At 38.0% G+C, this 21376-nt stretch overlaps 2 protein-coding genes across 3 annotated transcripts in view; one reads left to right on the forward strand and one right to left on the reverse strand.

Moving 5' to 3' along the window:
- The first annotated feature begins 5337 nt into the window (after positions 1-5337).
- LOC148009492 (transcription factor SRM1-like) lies at positions 5338-10938 on the forward strand. 2 transcript variants are annotated; one of them, XM_087672421.1, is made up of 4 exons: positions 5338-5565; positions 6514-6561; positions 6636-7118; positions 10252-10938. In XM_087672421.1, exons 2-4 carry the CDS (start codon positions 6521-6523, stop codon positions 10748-10750), a joined length of 1023 nt encoding a protein of 340 aa, XP_087528547.1. In that variant the 5' UTR covers positions 5338-5565; positions 6514-6520; the 3' UTR covers positions 10751-10938. The 2 variants fall into 2 exon arrangements, with proteins under 2 accessions (XP_087528547.1, XP_087528548.1); XM_087672422.1 differs by lacking the exon at positions 6514-6561.
- Positions 10939-16168: 5230 nt separating this feature from the next.
- LOC148009493 (uncharacterized) overlaps positions 16169-21376 on the reverse strand; it is a 47831-nt gene continuing 42623 nt past the window's right edge. The window contains exons 7-9 of the mRNA XM_087672420.1: positions 17177-17258; positions 16957-17070; positions 16169-16872 (exon numbers count right to left, since the gene is read on the reverse strand). Coding sequence (XP_087528546.1) covers positions 16711-16872; positions 16957-17070; positions 17177-17258 — 358 coding nt within the window. The 3' untranslated portion in view covers positions 16169-16710. The remainder of the gene's footprint in view (positions 16873-16956; positions 17071-17176; positions 17259-21376) is intronic.

Raw genomic sequence — 21376 nt, forward strand, 5'->3', positions numbered from 1 at the left:
TACATGAGTACTAGCTCTCCTTCATCATGTCACTCTTAAGGGGGATTTGTAACTATATTTTGGTAGTGATGTGCGTGAACACATTAGGATCCTTAGGGCACCTTTCATTTTTACAGCATACTTAGTACTGTAACTCTCTTTTTTTTATCTCTCAATATACTTTAAGTTGTGCTCTCTTAAGCTTCTTCTTCCTAAGTTGTGTAATTGCATTCCTTCGATCCTAAATCCAATAGAATCTCATATCCATGGGTTGTAGATAGACTTTGAATGCCATCTCTTACATCTACCAATGTATTTTTCTTATTTACTACCAAATTATTTAGATCCTCATTATATCCAAGTGGATATTTATAGTAAAGTGATCATTGATTTTCACATACTCCAAAGGTATTGGAAAGCTAGATGTAGTGTTTGTCTTGAAATGTTGTCTAATAGCATACTAAGATCCTACATACATTTACAGAGAAACAAATCATCCTTATGCTCTTTCTCCATTAGTTTCTAGTTTCGTCCAAATACTTTAACTGATGTAATGGATGATATTTTACTATCCAACCACTTCATTTTTTTTAATTTTCAAACCTATTTCTTGAAAGATTGGTCCAAAAATATGAATTAGGATAAACCAAGATAAACTAAATCTCCTTGATGCTCTTTCAATCTTCATAGAACTTTGAATACCTTCAATGACCCGTAACTTGAAGCCCTATTTGGTTTCATCATCAGAAGTATCCCAACTTGTTAATGAATTGAGATCAGGAAAAGGAAGCTCTTCCAACCTTCCAAATATTTGTGTGTTTGGCCGAAACAATGCAATTTGCAAACTAAAAATATAAATTGTTTTTAATGAACAAGAGTAAAGGATGCTTAGGGTAAATAATTTGCTAAGTTCAACATGCATTATTTTGAATGTACTTGTGAATGACTCCAACAGCTACCATTCCACACTTGATAAAAACACATGTGCACAAAGTTCTCAAAGTAAGTCTATAAGCTCAATGGAATAATAAAAACTAAAATAAAAATGTACATTTAATGTTAAACTTCTTTAAAATGTAAATTTTGTTACCTTACATTAATGAGATGAGAAGTATTGCTACATAAAAGGCACTTAAGTGAAGATCCTTTGAATGATACACATGTTGAATATTTACATATCATTTGTTATCTTGTAAGTTAAAACCTAGATTTTGTTCGTTCTAGTACAAACTCACATTTTCTCTTTTTCATTTATGATATTGTGAGGATCTTTACAAAAGGAAAAGACAGTTATCCAATCATGGACTTGTAGATTGTTAGATACCACATATCATACTCTCTTATATTGTAGTTTATATATACATGTATAGAATTAGATGGTCACCTAGAAGAAGCCATGGAAAAATTATGGACCATTGATGAGAAATGAGATTAGAAAAAAGCAAAGGTAATGAAAATAAGATTTTGGACTAAGATGCCAAAACAATGAGATCTACAAGACAGATGCACACAAAAAGGATGCAAACTACAAAATATTCAAAATTATATTTTAGATCAAGCTTTTTAAAAATTAGTTTTCTAATTTTGTGGTGACTTAAAACCACCCCATTTTTCAAAAGTCACATCAAGGCATTGAAAATGAGAAAAAGAGAGCCAAAAAATGTTGATATTAAGAACAAACCTTTTCCTTCCATTCACAAACCCATGCTGCCTCAGGTGTACAATCTTACCCATTAGGTTTTTGACTCTGAGGGCAAGTGCTTTAGACATTATCTTATAGCCAATGACTTGAAACACCTAAAAGGTTAATGTAAACATTTCTTTACTTATCTGAATGAAAAAGCGCATTTTAATAATAAAAAAGAACAAACCTTTTGGCTAGAATTGCCTTGTAATAATAAGCTTAAAGGTTTCTTTTCACCTTTTTACTAGGATAATAGATGAAAATTAGCCAAATTAACTAGTAGAGAGTCAAATGTTATATTTGACTACATCTTACTACTATATTATTTTCGCTATAGGTTTGGGAAGCCCCGAACTTCTAGAGGGCTTCTCAAACCTACCCTTTTTTCCAAACCTCCCTTTCTCAATAAAAACCCCCTTCCCTCCCCTCCCCTCTTTCTCACGTGTAATCTCTCATTTTCTCTTCCCCCTCCCTTTTTTCGTTAAAACCCCCCCCCCCTCTCCCCACCTCCCTTTTTAAAATTAAAACTCTCTCCCCTCTCTCTCACTGATAATCTCTCTCTTTCTTTTCCCCCTCCCCTTTTTAATTAAATTCCTCCCCCCTCTCTCTCTCATGTGTAGGGCCTTTGTTCTCTCTCTCTCTCTCTCTCTCTCTCTCTCTCTCTCTCTCTCTCTCTCTCTCTCTCTCTCAAAGTGTGTGAAAAACTATGTTCGAAAAACTTTAATTTTAAAAAAACTTTTAAAAATGTTTAATTAAAATAAAAGTTTAATTTAAAAGAGAGAGAGAGAGATAATAATAATAATAATAATATGGAGAGAGGAGGGGGGAAGAGGAAAGAGAATAGTCTTTTTTAAATTAAACATTTTTCTTCTCCCCCTCCCCCCCTCTCTCTCATGTTTGTGTAGGACCTAGGTTTTCTCTCTCTCTCTCTCTCTCTCTCTCTCTCTCTCTCTCTCTCTCTCTCTCTCTCTCTCTCTCTCTCTCTCTCTCTCTCTCTCTCATTAAAATAAGGAGCATAGTTAGATTAAACTTTTTAATTTAAACTTTCTTTTTAATTAAAATAAGGAGAGAGAGAGAGAGAGAGAGAGAGAGAGAGAAGTATACAAAGAGCAAAAAAGAAAGAAGAGGAGAGGGAGGGAGAGAGAGTGGGAACAAAGAGAAAGAGAATTATAGAGAGAGGAAATAAAAAATTTAAGAAAGAGAGAGAGAGAGAGAGAGAAAGGAAAAGAAAAAAGGAAAAGAGAGGAGAGATGGGGGGAGAAGAAAATGAGAGAGGAAAGATAATATCTAAAATAAATAAAAAGAAAAAAATAAAAGAGAAGAAGAAAAAAATAAAAAAAGAGGAGATAGAAGGAAAAGAGAGGAGAGGGGGAGGAGAGAGAGAGATAAAGAGAGAGAAGAAGAATAAAAAGGAAAAGGAAAAGAGAAAGAGAGATGGGGAAAAAGAGAAAAAAAATCTTTTTTTTATTTAAATATTTTTGGAGAGAGAGAGAGAGGAAGGGAGAGAGAAGGAGAGAGGGGGAAGAGAGAGAGAGAGAGAGAGAAAAGATAAAATTTAAAAGAGAGAGAGAAAGAGAAGAAAAAAATGAAAATTAGAAGAAAGGGGAGGAGAAGAAAAGAGGGCACAGAGAGAGAGAGAGAGAGAGAGAGAGAGAGAGAGAGAGAGAGAGGGGGGAGGAGAAGAAAAGAGAGAATATAAACATAAAGAGAGATTTATATATAAGGAAATATAAAATTTGTATACTTTAAAAGAGACTGAGGGGGGAGGGGGGGAAGAAAGTGAAAGAAGAAGAAGAAGAAGAAAAGAGAGAGAGAGAGAGAGAGAGAGAGAGAGAGAAGAAAAAAAATTAAAAGAATGAAGAGAGAGAGGAGAAGAAGAAAAAAAGGAAAAAAGAGAAGAGGGAGAGAGAAGGAAAAGAGAGGAGAGGGGGAGAATAAAAGGAGAGAGAGAGAGAGAAAGAGAGAACCAGGAGAGAAGAAGAAGAAAAATTTTAAAAAGAGAATGAAGAGAGAGAGAGAGAAGAAGAAAAAAAAAGAAAAAAAGAGAGGGAGAGAAGGAAAAGAGAGGAGAGAGGGGGAGAATAAAAGGAGAGAGAGAGAGAGAGAGAACCAGGAGAGGAGAAAAAATAAACTAAAATAGAAGGCAAAGAAAGAGAGAGAGAGAGAGAGAGAGAGAGAGAGAGAGAGAGAGAATTAGACATAGGGGCTTTGGAGGGAGAGAGAGAGAGAGAGAGAGAGAGAGTAAATTAAAAAATTAGAAACAGAGAAGAAAAAGAGAAGAGAGAAAGATGAGAAATGGATTGTTGAGCAAAGCACGGCAACTTCGCTCGTTGCTTCGAGGTAGCTTCACCTAGCGTTCTGTGCGCGTGGTGCAACACAAAATAAGATCCTTGAAGGAGTAAGAAATGCACATTCCCTATACCAACAATGCCACATGCATAGCTATTACCAAGACTGGCACATCCTCATCTCCCAACATTATAAGTGTTGAACGCATTCTCAATGAAGAGTGGCATAGAATGATGCTCCTAAGTCCAAAATCCAATTATGTACATGCCAATATCCATGGCAATCAAGAATGCATCACCAAAGGAGAAAGCATACAAGTCAGCATTAACCTCTTCTAACTTTGCCTTAGATATATCTTCCTTTTTGCCATCATCCTCGTTTTGCTATTGCCATTTTGCTTGTTCTTCCACTTGAAGCAATCCTTCTTTATATGTCCCTTTTTATTACTAAAGAACCAATCCATATCCTTCTTGGTACAGGACTTACAAGGTGGATTACCCATTTATTTATTGTAGTAAATGCAAGATGTTGGATCATGACTAGCCACATTGCCTTTTACCTTTGAGGAGGAATTACATCAAATGTTGTATGACTTGGTGATTAGGTTCTTATCAATGTGTTGAATTTACATCTAAAAGATTGAATTCAAACAATAAACAATGTGCTTGCACATAGATGACCACCGTGCTTTCCACACCCAAGAGTTAGGACACTTTTGCCATTGGTATAACCTAATGTATAGTTACCACATTATTTGCATTGTGTCTAAGCAGCACAATTATGTTGGCCTACATTGTAACACAAAGCAGGATGCTCTTCACAACTAGGGCTAGGTATAGCACTTGTCATTTCTTCATCATAGTGAGATGCAAAAAGTGCACATGCAGCATAAGCAAGGTGAAGCGACTTGGAGATCATGGTTCAAAAGAGGTCATTTCCCTTGTAGTGTGTAAAGAAGAGTGAACGCCCAACTTCCTTGTAGTGTTTATCAATTTAGAAGGTACACAATAAGTCATTTCCCTTGTAGTGTGTAAAGGAGAGCCAACGCCCCAACTCCTAAATAAACATTTTGAAACAATTATGCAAAGTGGGTGTTTGTCACTTGGTGTGTAACCAACCTTAGAGATATGATCATGGAAAACAAAGTATCAAGTAGACGTGTGTGTCCGTCTCATCGGAAGCGAACCTCCGGGCGTGCGTGACCGCCTCTCTACTAGCGGAAAGTGGCGGGGAATGGGGATTCATTTACATTTGCATTTGCATTTGCATTTGCATTTTGCATGTACTGTTTGGAAAGGTGTCAATGATGTCAATAAAGAGATGGTCAACCGAGTACGGATAGATGCTGAGTAGTCTCTCAGGCTGAGGTTTTTGGGTAATTTGGATGAGGCTGCTGCTGTGGCTTTTCCCCTTTTTTCTTTGCCTTTTTCTTTGTTTTTTTCTTTTTTTAAGAGAAGGACAGAAGACTGGGATATGTTGGTCATCATTTAGTATCGATTCTTCTGGGATACTGTCTCGTCCAAGGAAGGAGACCTTCCTATTCCTAATCTACTCTGCTCACACAGACACACCAGGCATCCGAGCCAACACTTAAAATCCTGACTGCATCCCGGGTAAGCATGTGCCTCTTCTGTCCCGTAGTTCTGTTAAGAGTTTAAGGTTCTCGTGTCCATCAGGGTAAGCCTGTTTCTTACTTCTGTTCAAGGTTAATCTTGTGTTGATCGATGCGCAGAGTCAAGTGATCCACCATCAAAATCTTGCTCTTTATACTGTATTGAATTCGTCAATCTAGATGAGAGCTTCATAACCTATCAGCAACAAAAAATTTCCACTACTGTGCACCAGTTTCCTCTCCTTTGTGATCTTTTTGGTGCTGTCGGTTCTCGCTTTGAACCATTGTTTGTTTGGGCATGAAATGAATTTGTTAGCCACTCACATGTCGATAGGCTAGTTTGTTGAACTGCCAGCAATTATGTAACCGATTGTTATGAAAATACTATCCAACAATCTGCTATTTGATTGCTATGAAAGTAAGATGTTGTTTATTTATCTTGTGGATTCTCATTATTATTTTTCTATTCGCCCCATAATAGTGGCTTATTTAACATGTATGTTTTGTGTGCATTCTTGTTATTTACGAATCCTAATTATATTTTCTCTATCAGTATGTATATTGAACGCCACGGATTTCCATTAGGTTTTCGAAATACACTGAGTCTACTTGTTGGCTGTATCTGTGCTATTGAAAGTTTACACCAAGTCAGTATTTAAATTTTCCAATGTTGCATGTGCTGTTGAAGGGTTATACTGATTGTTGTTGTTGGCTGTGTTTGTGCAATTTGTTGTTGTTGGCCATGTCTGTGCGATTTGTTGTTGTTGGCTGTGCTTGTGCTATTGAAGGGTTACACTGATTGCTGTTGTTGGCTGTGTCTGTGCTATTTGTTGTTGTTGGCTGTGTCTGTGCTATTTGTTGTTGTTGGCTGTGTCTGTGTTACTGAAGGGTTCCAATAAGTCAGTACTTAATTCTCCCATCTTACATGCGCTTTTCGTTTTATCTTTAGGTAAACGATGCTGCATGCAGAGTGTCTTCGATTTTTGGAAATCTTGAAGTCAGTATGATGCTTTACTGAAGCTGTGACACTCAAAACTTTTGCGTGTCGCCGAGTAACGTGCTTTTTTGTAGTGAACGTGAAAGGGAGATGAGTTTTTGCTCTCCAAGTACACCAGGAGCCTGTTCTGCAGCAAGCTCTGGAGCTCATACGCTTTTGGACACCACTAACAGGTGGACACGCCAGCAGGAGAAGGCTTTTGAAAATGCGTTGGCCTTGTACAGCCAAGATTCACCAGACTGCTGGGAAAGAGTTGCAGGCAAGGTTCCTGGGAAAGATGCAATTGCAGTTAAGAGACATTATGAGCTGTTAGTTGAGGACGTGAACAGTATAGAGGCTGGCAAGGTTGCGCTCCCTCAATATCCTACTTTCTTCACTGGATCATACGAAGTGGAACCAAGTGTAGGCTTAAGTGAGGGTCCTTATCCAAAGCCTGGAGGATCAAAGCAAGCTGTTGGTGGCTCTGCTGTATCTAGTGGACATGGAAAGGTAGGAGGATCTAAACCATCTGATCAGGAGCGGCGAAAAGGGATTCCTTGGACAGAGGAAGAACATAGGTAATACTTAATTTAAACCCTCACGACATGCACAAGTCTTTTTACACTCAGATATAAAACAACATGCATGCAATTGCATTGACATGTGTGTATAACATTGCTATAGACAGTATATTAGCAATATATTGCAGACCTGGCTAGTAGAGTGATTTTGAGCCATTGCTGCTCATAGAAGACTTAGTCAGTTGGCACAACATGACCCAACTGTGTTGTCAGTATTCATTAAATGCCCAATAGCTGTGGTACAACAATGTTGTACCCACTTGTCACCAGCCATATTCAGAACGCTGAAATATCAATCCATGGATTGTGTTTTGGATCATGGATCGTGCCAAGTCTTGATAGCTCGTTGGATGGGCTGTGTTGATTGGTTTCCACAATCCTGCATGGATGTGATGGTTTCTGTAACCTGAGTGGATGGGATGGATTCATGTTCTTTTTAGATTGGATAGCTTCACATCCTTGAGTGAATGGATGGTTTCCACATTTCCAAGAGGGATTGCTTTAGCCTACAGGTTAATCAAGTCAAGGCTGCTGACTTAAGATCTTAGCTGCAAGTAAGGCGGTAGGGCCTAGGAATCTATATTCAGTGGTTAAACTCAGGACAGGTTTTGCATTCAGTGTTTGAATTTGGGAAGTATGGACTCAGAATCTAGATCAAGGTCATGGAAGAGAATATAGTATTGGGATGGATCCTTGAGACAATTAAGATGCTGATTGCATTGTGCGTTCACATGAGACATGCTTAATCTGTTTCTTGTGTGTGTTGTCTATACGAGACTGTACTGGCATCTGTCAATTTTCAGGAGCCACAAAGAGGATTTTGCCCATTGATTCTTTTGCCTCACCAGAAAAATCGTATGCTATATCTTGTCAGGGATCTGAATCTTAGTAAAGAGGATGGACATGCCTTAGAGAAGAATCAGATATTGATGCTTTCCAGGATAACACAGCAAGGCTTCTATCCATCCCCACATCTTTGCAACTGAGTTTGGTGCTACACGCTTAGAAGTATGGATTGAATATCCTAGACATAGACAGACTTTTGCACTAGCTTTTGAGCCAATTAGCCTGCTAGCCAGCAAAGTAGACTTAAGATTGTGGTACATACAGGTCACTTGTTCTTTCATAGTTACTGGTTGAGAATGAATGGACTTCTCTCTTTCCAGTACAGTTTGAGTACACCCCTGTTACCTCCAATCAGTATGAACAGGCATTTTTCTGTCAATACAGTTGGAATGGACTCCTCTTACCTCTTAGAGTTCAGACCATCAGCTATATGATCAGAAGGACCTCCCCTCCTAGAGACACTTAAAACTGGAACAACAAAGAGGGGCTTTCCACCTACCCTAGTTCTACAACGGGCAATGCTCTCTATACCCCACCCCACAGGAACACGTTCAACACCAGGTAACACAAAAGCACGTCCCACGTTATGAGGATTGCTATTGGGCAGATGTGAACACTGAGTATCGTCCATCAGTTGAGAAGTGAGGCTGGTCAATTAGAGGTTATATCATGGGAGGACAGAGTTTGTAGAGAATGCAGTATTAGAGATATGAGGGAGGTACCATCACTTGTTTTGGAGGATATCAAGTTTACAAACCATAGATCATCTCCTAGCAGAGATGCCATGTCCCAGAGAGAGATTAGTAGGACCAACAAAAATAGCTCATGGTTTACCACAGAGGGCTGCAACAGACTACTTTAGAGGAAATCAAGCAAGCAAGGCCAACACGTTAAGATGACTCCTCTCCCCTCTCCGTCGCCAGCAAGAGTGGATGTATATCAAATAATTTTGACACTATACCACTAAAACAGTGGTACTACTAGGCCACATGGCCTTAATGTGATGCCACTAGTATTATCCCTCCTTCTCTTGTCCCTTTTTGGTCACACCTATACAAAGACTCGTGGTGTAAGTGTAATTACAGTAGACGTCCTGCTATGTCTACATGATCATCCAAAGAATCACAGAATCCACCTACCTTGACACTGGTCCCCTCAGCATACTAGCATCGTGTAAATGAAACAAATGCTTGGACTTGCCAAGGTTTGCATGATAGGTATTCGACTGTTTTCAGTACACTTAAAAAACAATCACATTGAAAGAAAAAATTTCAACATTATGAGACAAAAACACAAAGGCGGAAAGGGCCTGTCCTGTCAAGTCTCCCGCTTGAGATGCCTGGCAGCGCTTTATCAAAATTCTGAACAATGTGAACCAAGGAGAACAAATAGGGGGGATCTAATGAAGATAGTCCTCCAAACAGGAAACAATGTCCTGCTCCAACCAGCAAACAATATCCTTCTCCAAAGGAACATCAAGATCCCAGATCCCCAAAATAAGCTTCCAAGTTAGCGACAGAAGTCTGTGAACAGCTGCTCATGAGATTCGTTATGGACCATTAGGCTAGAATGACTGAATCTGCTTCACTGGTTGAAAATAAAGTGTGGGACAGCCTCACTCGATAAAGAAAAAAATCATGTAGAATTATTTTGTAAACGGTGATGTGGGCAGATATGTCAAGAATTGGCTGGTGGAGGAGATGGCTGGAGAGACTCTTCAGTAGTGGCAATGGATGATGATTGATCCCACTTAAAGATGCATTGTCTTAATTTTCCAATGCCTTTAAATGATGATTCTGGGCCCTGCTCTCTGCTCTGTGGCCCTCGACTCCCATCTTTCAGTTTTGAGCTTTTCACATGTTTTTTGTGCATTATAGCTATTCAGAAAAAGAAGAGCTTAGATGATGTCAAATTAAACAGTGACGTATATATTTGACCTGCAAAACAGGAATAAAGAATAATGCTTGATAAGCAGTTGCCAAACTGAGATGGAGCAATGTAGCCAAAATCTAGGTTCATGCCTCATGCATGATTAGGAGGGAGGCTTAGAGAATACATATGTCAGACCTTTACACGAGAATACCTTGTAATAAGTCATCCTAGATCTGTCAATCAAGTGTATTCTTTCTGAAGCCTGCTATATACATGTCATGATAAGAAAAATTCGTTCACAAGCTGAAAAGTGGTGTAAGGTAATGTCTTAACAATGGTTTTTTGTAAACTGCTGCGCCTAAGAACAAATTTATTGTGCATCAACTAAATCAGTTCAGTTTTCTGCTGGCAGGCTATTCTTATTGGGTTTGGACAAGTTCGGCAAAGGGGATTGGCGCAGTATTTCAAGGAACTATGTTATTACAAGGACACCAACACAAGTTGCTAGCCATGCACAGAAGTATTTTATTCGCTTGAATTCATTCAACAAGGACAGGAAGAGGTCAAGCATCCATGACATTACCAGTGTTGACAATAATGGAGATTCAAAACATCCAGCTCTAGGACCAATCACAGGTCAAGAGGCAGGGGCATCACCTCTTACCCACCCTACGACACCTGTAACAGCAGCAGGCGCTGTATATGGTTCAGCAGTTGGGCAGCCTGTTGTAGGCCAAGGAAGGCCAACTATTGGCACTCCTCTCCCTCTTCCACCGCTTGGTATTCCTGGTCCATATATGACCAGAGGTCCTGTTCCAGGATCAGGGGGATCAGGGCCTCCCTTAGGTGGGGTTTCTGTGGTTTACCCAGTGACCCAACATTCCATCTCCCAGCCAACTGTGTACCAGTGACAAGGATTTCAGGTGAAGGCCTTTCGATTTATAGAGTTTGGAAGCCCAAGTCACCACCGGCAACTTTAATGTATAGGTTCCTCATTATACAAGATCCGGTAATTTAGTTTGTAGAGCTAGTTGATACTACTGTTGAGTTGTATTATATCTTCTTGTTACATACCCTGGATTACAAAAGGGAGTTAACATATTAGCATTCTATAGACTTTGGTTGTATACAAGAGGAATGTTAATGTCAACATAGGATTAAATTATATAACTCACATCAAATTCGGATTGTATATAAGAGGGTTGTCTAAGGCAATCAAGCTTTGCTGGACCTGCAACTAGTATTTTCCTGGACATCTGCAGACCATATTAAGCCCTTCTTGCAAAAAATTTAGGTTTCTGATTCATAAATGATCAATTCTGCAGCATTCATTAATGGATCCTATAGTGAAGTTCTTTCTCTCAGGTGTCTACAAATGCTGATAATCTTGTTGCTGGCCTGGCTGTTCAAGTTTACATGTTAGTTGCAGGTATTTGACATTTTGCAAGCAGCTTTTTCTAGTTACTAGTTTAGGGACAGGTGGGTGTGTTATGAAAGACTATTCTGAGCATATTTCTATGCACCTTATCTTTAACAAGCCTTCCTGTGTGTGCACACGTGGGTGCATGTGGGGTGTGTGTGTGTGTGTGTGTGTGTTGTGATGTTTAGTTGATTGTCCAACATTGTTGTGAGTTTGAGGCAGCCAGTGCATAGAGGAACAAAGTGTCTGCAGTGCACTTTTCATGACACTATTACTAGTCTATAAAATGGCCTTCAAAAGCATGAGAACCTGTTATTCCAAGAAATGCAGTAGTCAGCAAAATGATACCAAGACAAACTTGGAAGGCAATCAGAATTCCATATTTTCCAAAGTCAGTAGGTCCGCAAGGACTTGAATTTCCATTTCTCTATGTCATAGTAAAATTGCTCCTGCACTACCCTAAGTTATATGCATGGAGATGAAGTGGTAGAGGGACTTGATGGTTATCCTTTACACATCTGAATATGAGGTTGGAGTTGTGATGTTGAAGGCCTCCACCTGAGTGCCAACTTCACCTGAGTGCAGGTGTTATATGGTCGGTACCAACTGTAGGGCTGAAAGGGTCCTCGGTGGTCAGCTATCAACTGTAGGGCTGAAAAGGTCCTAGGAGGTCATCCATTTTAGTGGCACAGTAAGCTGTTCAATAACTGTGCTGCTCTTTTGATTTACATAATTGTTTATGGCATGTGATTTTAAAAGACCAATATAAAAAGGTCCACTCCACTTGCTAAGACCTGCTAGCTCAAGTGGTAATGAGATGGTGTGTTGAACCCAAGGACAAATGTTCCATTCTCACGGGCAGTGGTGAAGGCACCTTGTACAAAATTGAATATGGCTCTGCATGTTTGATCACCAAGATGGACATTGTAATCTGTTGAGTTGGTAGTCAAAGGGTCTGGGTGCCACTTGACTACAAGTTGTGATGCACTTGTACAATGTACAAAATTGAATATTGCTCTATTTGGGTGGTCACCAAGATGGACATTGTAATGGGACCATGTGTTTATAGTCAAAGGTTTGGTTGTTGCTCAACTACAAGTCTCGATGCAAGTCTTGACATTCAACTAATATAAAATCCTTTTGCATCTACAAAACTCCAACTTAAAATTATGTGATCAATTTCAATCCTCTCGAACCTGAGTTTTCACCTTGTAAAAAATTGAATATGGCTTTGCTTCTCTGATCACCAAGATGGACATTGTAATCTGTTGATGTTGAGTTGGTAGTCAAAGGGTTTGGGTGTCGCTTGACTACGAGTTGTGATGCACTTGTACAATGTACAAAATTGAATATTGCTCTACTTGGGTGGTCACCAAGATGGACATTGTAATGGCACCATGTGTTTATAGTCAAGGGTTTGGGTGTTTGCTTAACTACAAGTCTCGATGCAAGTCTTGACATTCAACTAATATAAAATCCTTTTGCATCTACAAAACTTCAGCTTAAAATTATGTGATCAATTTCAATCCTCTCTAACCTGAGTTTTACATGAGTATTGAGATTCACTAGATGGTTCAACAGCATAGGCTCTTGTTTGGTTTTTGCACCCCAAAAAGACCAAGTATATGGTGCCCATACTTGAGGTGGCCACCCCAAGGTGCAATGCCATTTTTGGTCATGAGGGGACCCTAAGGACAATAGCTCCTCTTTTATGAGGATAAGATACGGATCAACTATTTATCTTACAACTGTGATTTGTCCATTTTGGATTTTTACTGATTGTGATTGTTGTGGTAGATAATTATACCTTGTGACAAGGTCTTAAGAAACATGCTTCCCCCTCCAACCTTTTGCAATAGTTCATGGAGTACCTTTCAGCATCAATAGATCAAGGCATACATGCCTAGGTATTATTAGGCACAAGCATATTTACCTTGGCAATACTGGAAGATGTGTTTCATATGTAAACAATTTGCAACCTTGTGATTGTGGTGGTAGATGATTACACCTTGTGGCAAGATTCAAGAAACATGCTTCCACATCCATCCTTCTGCATTAGTACATCGAGGCATACTTGCAAGTACTATTGTGCAAAAGCATATCTTCATTGGCAATGGTGGAAGATGTGTTTTATGTCTATAAAATTTTCAACCTATCCCAAAGAAGTTTCTTTTGTGTCTGATACAATTAAATGAATCTTGCTTAACAAGAGAAAATCCAAGTTTTGTTAATCTAACAAGTTAAATTTCACATTTTGCTTAGGATTAACTATTCCTACATCTTGTAGTGTGACAATATAGGTTTTCTTGTAGTAGATTTCTCATTTTCTTGATGTTTCTCTTGGGGATACAAACCATTAAAAATAAATACCCCATCCCATAGATTGATGAGTTGCTTAATAGACTTCAAGGAGACAGACTGTTTTCAAAAATTGACCTAAGGTTAAGCTATTATCAAATTTGGATTAAGTTCAAAGTAGCTTTCCAAATACTTTAGTTGGAAATATTAACATTCACTATCCTTGAAAACTTCTTCCTTGCGTTGCATGCGACATATATTGATGAAGGTTGATTCAAATCCAAATTTGAAGTTTAACTTCCATGTTTTGATTGTGCGTTTGCAAGTTGTATGTCCTTCCCTCCAAAAAGTGTCCCTTCAATCATACATCATCAATGCATCTTTAGATGCTACACAAGTATTGTGTAATCTCCTTAATTTAAAAAAGCATGGCTATACCAAATTTATGGTTTTGATTGCATGACAAGAAAAAGGCTTACATGTTGACATATTTGGAACTTCACACTTGAAATTCTGGTCCACATGTCACACACATTGCTCATCAAAAAACAATGATGTAGTGCCAAAGAACGAAGGTTGTGTCAAGCAAATTGCAACTTAGGTTCAACTAATAAAGAGAGTCCAATTAAGTAATCTTTTTTCAAAGCCATCTAGAACTACCAAAATGAGGCTTGTGTTGGTTGTTGAAATAGGTTTCATGAGCCAATGTCCAAGGTTGATTGCAAACAAGTGAAGGTTGTCAAGCAAATTGCAAATTAGGTTCAACTAATAAAGAGAGTCCAAATAAGTAATCTTTTTTCAAAGCCATCTAGAACTACCAAAATGAGGCTCTTTGTGTTGGTTCTTGAAATTGGTTTTCATGAACCAATGTCCAAGGTTGATTGCAAACAGGTGAAGGTACAACTAATAAAGGGTCGTCCATTTTAGTGATCTTTAAGCCAAAAGCCATGGCATTTTTAAGCTAAAGATTTTTGTTTTGGTTCTTGTAAATTGAAAATCTCCTATCAAAATATCAGTCTTTCTTGTCTCATTTCTAAAGAGTTAGAGTTTTCAAATATATGATGAGACTAATCTCCATGGCTATATAGGCAAGTCATACATGTATGCCATCTACCAAGTCGCAAGCAATAGGAATTTGTCAAAACTTAACAAATATAACTAGTTCATTCAAAGAGTGTAAGGGGTTCTATTATACTTCATTTGTATCTTGGATGACAAGGTTTTTCTGAAGTCTTCATTCAAAGAGTTTTAAGGGATTCTATTATACTTCATTTATATCTTGGATGACAAGGTTTTTCTAAAGTTGCCACTCTGTTCCTATGAAAGCAATGCCATCTAAAACCATGTATTGTAGAAAACATAAATATCTAGATGCTAATTTGTATCGGTTTAAATATAGTGCATGCAAAAGGTATATTCTTCAATCACATATGGATCTTCAAATATTCAAGGCCTACACTATGGCCATAGATGCTATGGCTGTATGGCATGCCTCCTTTACATTGCATGTAGAAAAAGAATATCGTCCGTTAGTACAAAGTCTTCGTGAACTTGACATATTATTTGGGAAAATCAAACACATCCACAATATGATATGCTAGCATTTTCTGCATTCCTTTTTATCTTCATACCTACACTTCACATTTATAGATTCACTATCAAAGCATGTTTGGCACATTTGCTTGATAATTTATTGATGGCATTCACTCTTAGAAACTGCAATATGAAAGTACCACAGGTTACAACCCTTGTGGGTACCAAGGAATGTTGCAATCTTCTTATACTTCTTTACAACACTCAGATGATTTAACTTCATACGAACTCATTGCATGTATATTGAATGCGAGTACCAAGGAATATTACTATCTTCTTATATTTCTTTACAACACTAAGATGTTAACTTTATCCAAACTCATTGCATACATGCCAATACACAAGGTATTGATGCACAAACTCCTTTTTTAAAAAATAAGGTTGATACATTATACTGTCCAAGATAATGAAGAGCAAGCGTAAGATGGGGAAAAAGTAGGTAAAGTACTTCCAAATAAAGAGCCACTTCTTGTGGCACTGTCTTTGTACTTCTATAACAGTTTAGAATATAGTAAAGCTTTTGCAATATTGGACAAACTTCTTTAACGCCTCTAATTGAGTATAATGTCCACCAGTTTTATCATTTCTGAATATCGAAATTAAATTTCAATTAGAAGTTCTTAACCAACTTATCTTGGATATCATCATGACCCACTTTGAAGTTTTCATCAAGCTTCAAAATAGCCGCGGGATTGTAATCTATGATTATTTATGTTTTTCATGAAATGAAATTAGATTCCACAGCATTTACACTCCACATTTTCTCAAACTCCCACAAATTTGACCGTTTTGTACAATTTGTGGCCATAATGCATCTGTGCAAAACCTTTGATAAGAGAGAAAAATAAGTGCACTGCTAAGTTTCTTGGGTCATGTTCAACTCTTAAACTCAGTAATTGCAACCAATCTCTTCACATTACCATGTTTCTTAGATTACGTACAGCCCATTCTAAGCTCAGTGATTGCAAATGGATCTCCTCACATTTTAAAAACACACAAATGAAGCAAAATACAACTTAACCTTAAGATATTTTCCACTGCATTATTCACTGATCAATCTCCAATTTGGAGCTAATGACCCCAAATTTTATGCATACATGTCCTGAGGCTTTGCCTTGACTTGTGTTAATGAATAGGTAAAATCCTCAACATACAAATAAATCTACCGCAACTCTAAAGCATGCTAATGAGTAAAACCTTCCACATATAACACATTTAACTCTGTATGTGAGTGCTTTTGACAGCCTTTAATAAGGTTTACAATCTGAACGGTCGCTTCTATGGCAGCTAATATAAAAAAGCATAAGCCAATGTGCAAAGTTGATTGACAGGTTGTGCCGCCAGTACAGCCTCAACATATGTAATCTCAGATGTTTGCATGTCAAAATAATGGGTTGATCAGTGAATAATGGACAAATTTCAAGACCAGACACACAGTCATGGCCAGAACATTGGTTATCCTGTATAGAAACTTCTCAGAGATTAACAGTAAATATGTAGAAACAGCAATGGCCTGAAAAGCAAGAGCTGTAACATAGTCACTGCACAATCAACAGTTCTTCAAAGTTTCCTCTTCTCCAGTACTGATGTCACCAAAGCAACTTTCTTTGGACATTTCGCTTTATATTCCTTTATTATGACTGCTGAAGCTAATGCTGGCAGATCTGAGCTTTCCTTGTCTTCTTTACTGCGTTGCTTTCCTTGACTTGCAGCAGCAGCACACTATCCAGTCCAGAATTTTCATTAGCAAGCATCTCATACCATTGAGATTTCCATAAATATATATTAAAGGAAAAAGAGGCATACCAGGCAGACCCCATAAAGAGCACGCAAATTTTTTCCACCACTAAGCTTGATTGCTGAAGCATAGTATTTCCTTGCTGTTCTTAGGTTCTCAACACCCCCAATCGTATATTGCACCTATAGTAGAAAATTATAGGACATTACTTCAACCAAATCACAGGTAGAAAGGATTTTCAGAAAATGGAAAATCTTATCCACAGAGCAACGAGAAGCATTTACTTGCCTCAGCATACTGGAGATGCCATAATGGATTCGATGTCTGCATCATAATAAGTTCCTCATAGCAGAAGGCAGCCTGAGGGTACCTGCATATTCGCAGAAAACACTAGTAAGAGTTTAGAACAGCTGCTTGAAAATTGCAGTGGGTTCAAATTTTTTTCAAATGTGACTGAAAATCATCTCCACGGACATCAAATTTCAGTAAGCAGAATCATATGTATGTGAAAAGTAGCTCCACAGTCAAGAAAGTAAAAGAGCTGTCTGCAGTTTCAGCTACAAGCAGACTTCTGTTTTGCTTAGTTTACAATAAAAATGAGATTCCCCAGAAAGTCATGAGAAATGTGTTGCAAGTAATGTTAAGATATCTCATCCTTGCATATTGCATGAATATATAAACATTTCGCATTAAATTAACCAACTAAGCCCATATTTGGGTAGACGGGATCAGAATATGATCATGCTGCTCCAATGTGGGCCTGAACTTGTCCATTTCAAAAGAAATATGAAGAAGGAACACATTCACCTTCGGCAATGAAAACACGAGCAAGGACTGTACAACAACATTCTGGGACCTATTTTTGAATGTTCAACACTTCAAGAAGATCAATAGCTAAAATCTGAGGACATTTCAGATATTGCAACAGCATATCATCGCTAGTACTGTCCTAACCTCAAGAAACTTATAGACCATGCTCAGACATGGGAAACAGGTTGTAATGGTAGCTAATCTCAGAAACGTGATGGCAACAGGCCAGTTGATTGAGAGGAGTATCCAACCCTAAACAAAACAGTAGTCAAGAAAGTAAAACAAGATGAGAAACTGTGCACCTATGAATCCTCCCTAATTCCTCTGTACCTCCAAATAAAGTGATTTCCCAGAGGAACAAAATCAGTGATAAATGAAACTGTTTCAAATGTGGGCAGCATGCCACATTGCCAAGCAGTGTCCTGACTCTTAATGAATGACAAACCAACACCTTTGACAAAAACCCCAAGCATCAGTTAAAATCAATGCTGTACACAATGTGATGAAGAATTCAAAAGATAACATGACTGCTTAAAATGACGGACAGCGTAAACTCTTTGAAATATACAATATTGCTTTTCCATTATTAACTCCTAGAAAGACGCAGAGGCCATGAGATAGATATCATTCCTGCTAACATTCATTTGATTTGTCCTCAGCGTTAGATCTATTTCTTAGACTCTAAATGCGTTGTTAGGATATTGAATCTTGAATGCATGCTCTTTTGGAATACGAAATCAAAAGCAAATTCTAGACACACGTTTGATTTTCTCTCCCACATAATCCCAAGCATGCTACATGCTCTTTCTTTGTAGCCCCGATTTCAGCATCAAAAAGGTTAAAATTTTGTAACTCTCTTTGATGTGTGTTTTTTCCATGCAATATCTAGATTCTTTAGCATGTATGTTCTTCAAGTATGATTTTAAACATTCTAAGCAGCAGCACTACAAGCAGGTCTGCTACATTAAAAAAGCCACTTGCACTTAATTATTTACAGGGATCCCTTGCTTGACACTAGTATTTTACAGCAACCTCTTCTTGCAAAGAATTGAAAGTAAGGATGGTATGTTCAACGCATGTATCAATTATCAAGTCCCCAACATAATTATTGTTTGAAAATATTAATGCTTGCATTTCCAAAATTGATGATACTTTGGGCCCATTAGCTATAGTGATCTAAAGAGTGGCCCCTAGATCAAGGTGATACCACAAGATGTGCATCAAACAGCTTTCCACAACTCTTTCGTCTTTATGAAACTTTAATGGTTCCTTTTGGATAGACCAATGTAGCAGTCACTTTCATCGGATGTAAGTGCATCTTTAGAGATCATTGAGGATATGTTGGCACCTTCTTTGATGATAATCTTTGATCTCCAAGATTGAAAAGAAGCATTGTCTAGCACTAAAGATAGTTTTCAAGTGCTTTTTTTTCAAAGAAGAGAATTCTATTCATAAATTACTTGTAATTAATTACCCAGAGTAGAAAACAAGATTAGCTCTATACAAGGCCTGAGTGAATAACCAATCGCAAGGTCTATAATGCCACACCATATGCAACTCAAAATGAGAAAAAGTGCTAGAATCCCAAATCCTAAGAAAAGCATCTCTCATCCTCATAGTCTCTAAGTCACCTTGTCCTCTCCCATCTCCTATAGAGAGTGAGGACAATCTCTATCCATATGTTGGAGCGAGCCTTTGCTGCTCTATCTTCCGTGGCTATCCTACTCAAGAGCTAACCAAAATGAGATAGGATTGACTCCCTTGAACATCCTCATAGCAGCAAGTAGGGCCTCTGTCACATTACTATCATAGTCTTTATTGTACCATGAAACACTATCCTCGTGCTTTCCTTCATACTTCTTGAGCCCTAGGGTAGTCTCACAAGCAGTGCCTCTTAAGTCTCTTTTAGCTCTCCACATCAAGCACAAGCAATTTCAATTTGGAAAATTTCATAGCCAAACCAGTGCAAAAGAACAGACAAGCTCATGTGTGCTACCAACCACAAAAAGAGTGGCTTGTTTTCAAGTACTTCAATAAACACAATCCTAATCAGCAATTGAATTTTTATAGAATTTAATAGTGATCTACTTGAATCATTGAATGTAAGTGTGAGGATGATCCTACATATTTCAATATATGTGAAGCCATCAAAAGAACATTTACAAGCTTCCACTGAAGAAGGATATATTAATGGATGTTCATAATGGATTCAAGCAAAAGAGCTTTACCACGGATGATGGTTATTTACTCTACAAGAGTACAGTATGTATCCCTAAACACAAAGAAATGTGTCCTCAAATACTCTACAAGTGTCATGATAGGAACACCGATCAATTAACAACATACAAGAATCAACAACACATAATCCTGTTAAAAGGCAGTTTTATTTGTCTGGGATATATAAGGATGTCCTAGACTTTTGTAGTCAAGCATAGTAATGCTTGATCAATTAAGCCCAAAGGCTACCACAGGAGGACTTTTCCACTCTTCAAACATTTCGTCGAAAGAGTTGGAGGGTATCACCACGGATTCCATTGCTGGATTACCCAGATTACAAAGGGGACATGACTCTGTGTGTGTAAATATGTATAGGTTAACCAAGGCTTAGTCCAACCTCATTTGATGTTGAAATTCTAGAACTAGCTACATTGTTTGTAGAGAACTTATACTGATATATGATATACTTGCAAATATTGTTTCTGATCAAGATAGAAAAGTTGATGGTCACTTTTGGAGAGTTCATGTTTAGGAGAATGGATACCAAACTTAGCTTGAGGTGCATATAAGAATGTTAAGCACTCTTACGCTGGATATCATTCATTTACGCTTAGGTGCAGGTTTCAGCCTAGAGCACCGTATATAGTCACTACCTGTGCTGATCCATATAGAAGATGTTTCATTTTTGAAGAAAGAATGAGTTTATTTAAAAGTGCCTCAAAAGTTTGAAACCATGAAGACACGCTTAAAAGGAAATTGAGACATGCATAATCTCATTTCAAAACAGAAGATTGTGGAACTTTTTGAAGATCAATCACTTCCACGTAAGCCTGTAAATATTTTATATTCATGGCAGGTGAACAAGGAATACTATTTGCCAAGAGTGTCTGGTAATGTGGAAGGATTGTTTTGAAGAAAGTTCAATATGGGAGTGCAAGCACTATTCAAACATAGTTTCCCAAATTAGAGTTAGGCATTCCCAAAATGGCTTTTGAGGCCGAATAGTCAAGACATTTCTTAAGGGGGAGGAAATGTCACATAGATTAAGGTAACATAATGGAAAAAGTAAGCAACCCTCTGATAATCTCATGCCTTGCATGCAAAGCAGCCCCTCAAAATGCAAAAACATCCATGCCAAAAAGGCATATTGTCATCATCCATGACTGCCACAGCATCTCCAATGGCATCTAGTCCAACCAATACTTTCCATTGATACTGCAAGCCATTACAAGGATTCTCTTTTGCCTATCGAACATATGACAATCCAGGTCCTCAAAGTACACCAGCAAGTGTGCCATAAACTAACACCAACTTATTTACATTGGGTGCATGGAGATGCTGCAATATGGCCTATCTACCATTAAGAAGATGTAACACCAGATGTTCCTTTCCTTACGGAATGGCATGTAAGAGGCTATTATCATATTTCGAGTCTTACCATACAACAACATCCATAGCTTC

The sequence above is a fragment of the Lygodium microphyllum genome, chromosome 30 (genome assembly GCF_053477565.2).
Source record: "Lygodium microphyllum isolate KBCC chromosome 30, Lygodium_microphyllum_v1.1.10, whole genome shotgun sequence".
NCBI classification, from domain to species: domain Eukaryota; kingdom Viridiplantae; phylum Streptophyta; class Polypodiopsida; order Schizaeales; family Lygodiaceae; genus Lygodium; species Lygodium microphyllum.

Bases quoted from the DNA above. Each gene is read 5' to 3' on its own strand.
- LOC148009492 (XM_087672421.1), top strand. From the start codon at position 6,521: ATGCTGCATGCAGAGTGTCTTCGATTTTTGGAAATCTTGAA. The intron at 6,562-6,635 runs GTCAGTATGATG...GCTTTTTTGTAG, and splicing joins CGATTTTTGGAAATCTTGAA to TGAACGTGAAAGGGAGATGA. The intron at 7,119-10,251 runs GTAATACTTAAT...TTCTGCTGGCAG, and splicing joins TGGACAGAGGAAGAACATAG to GCTATTCTTATTGGGTTTGG.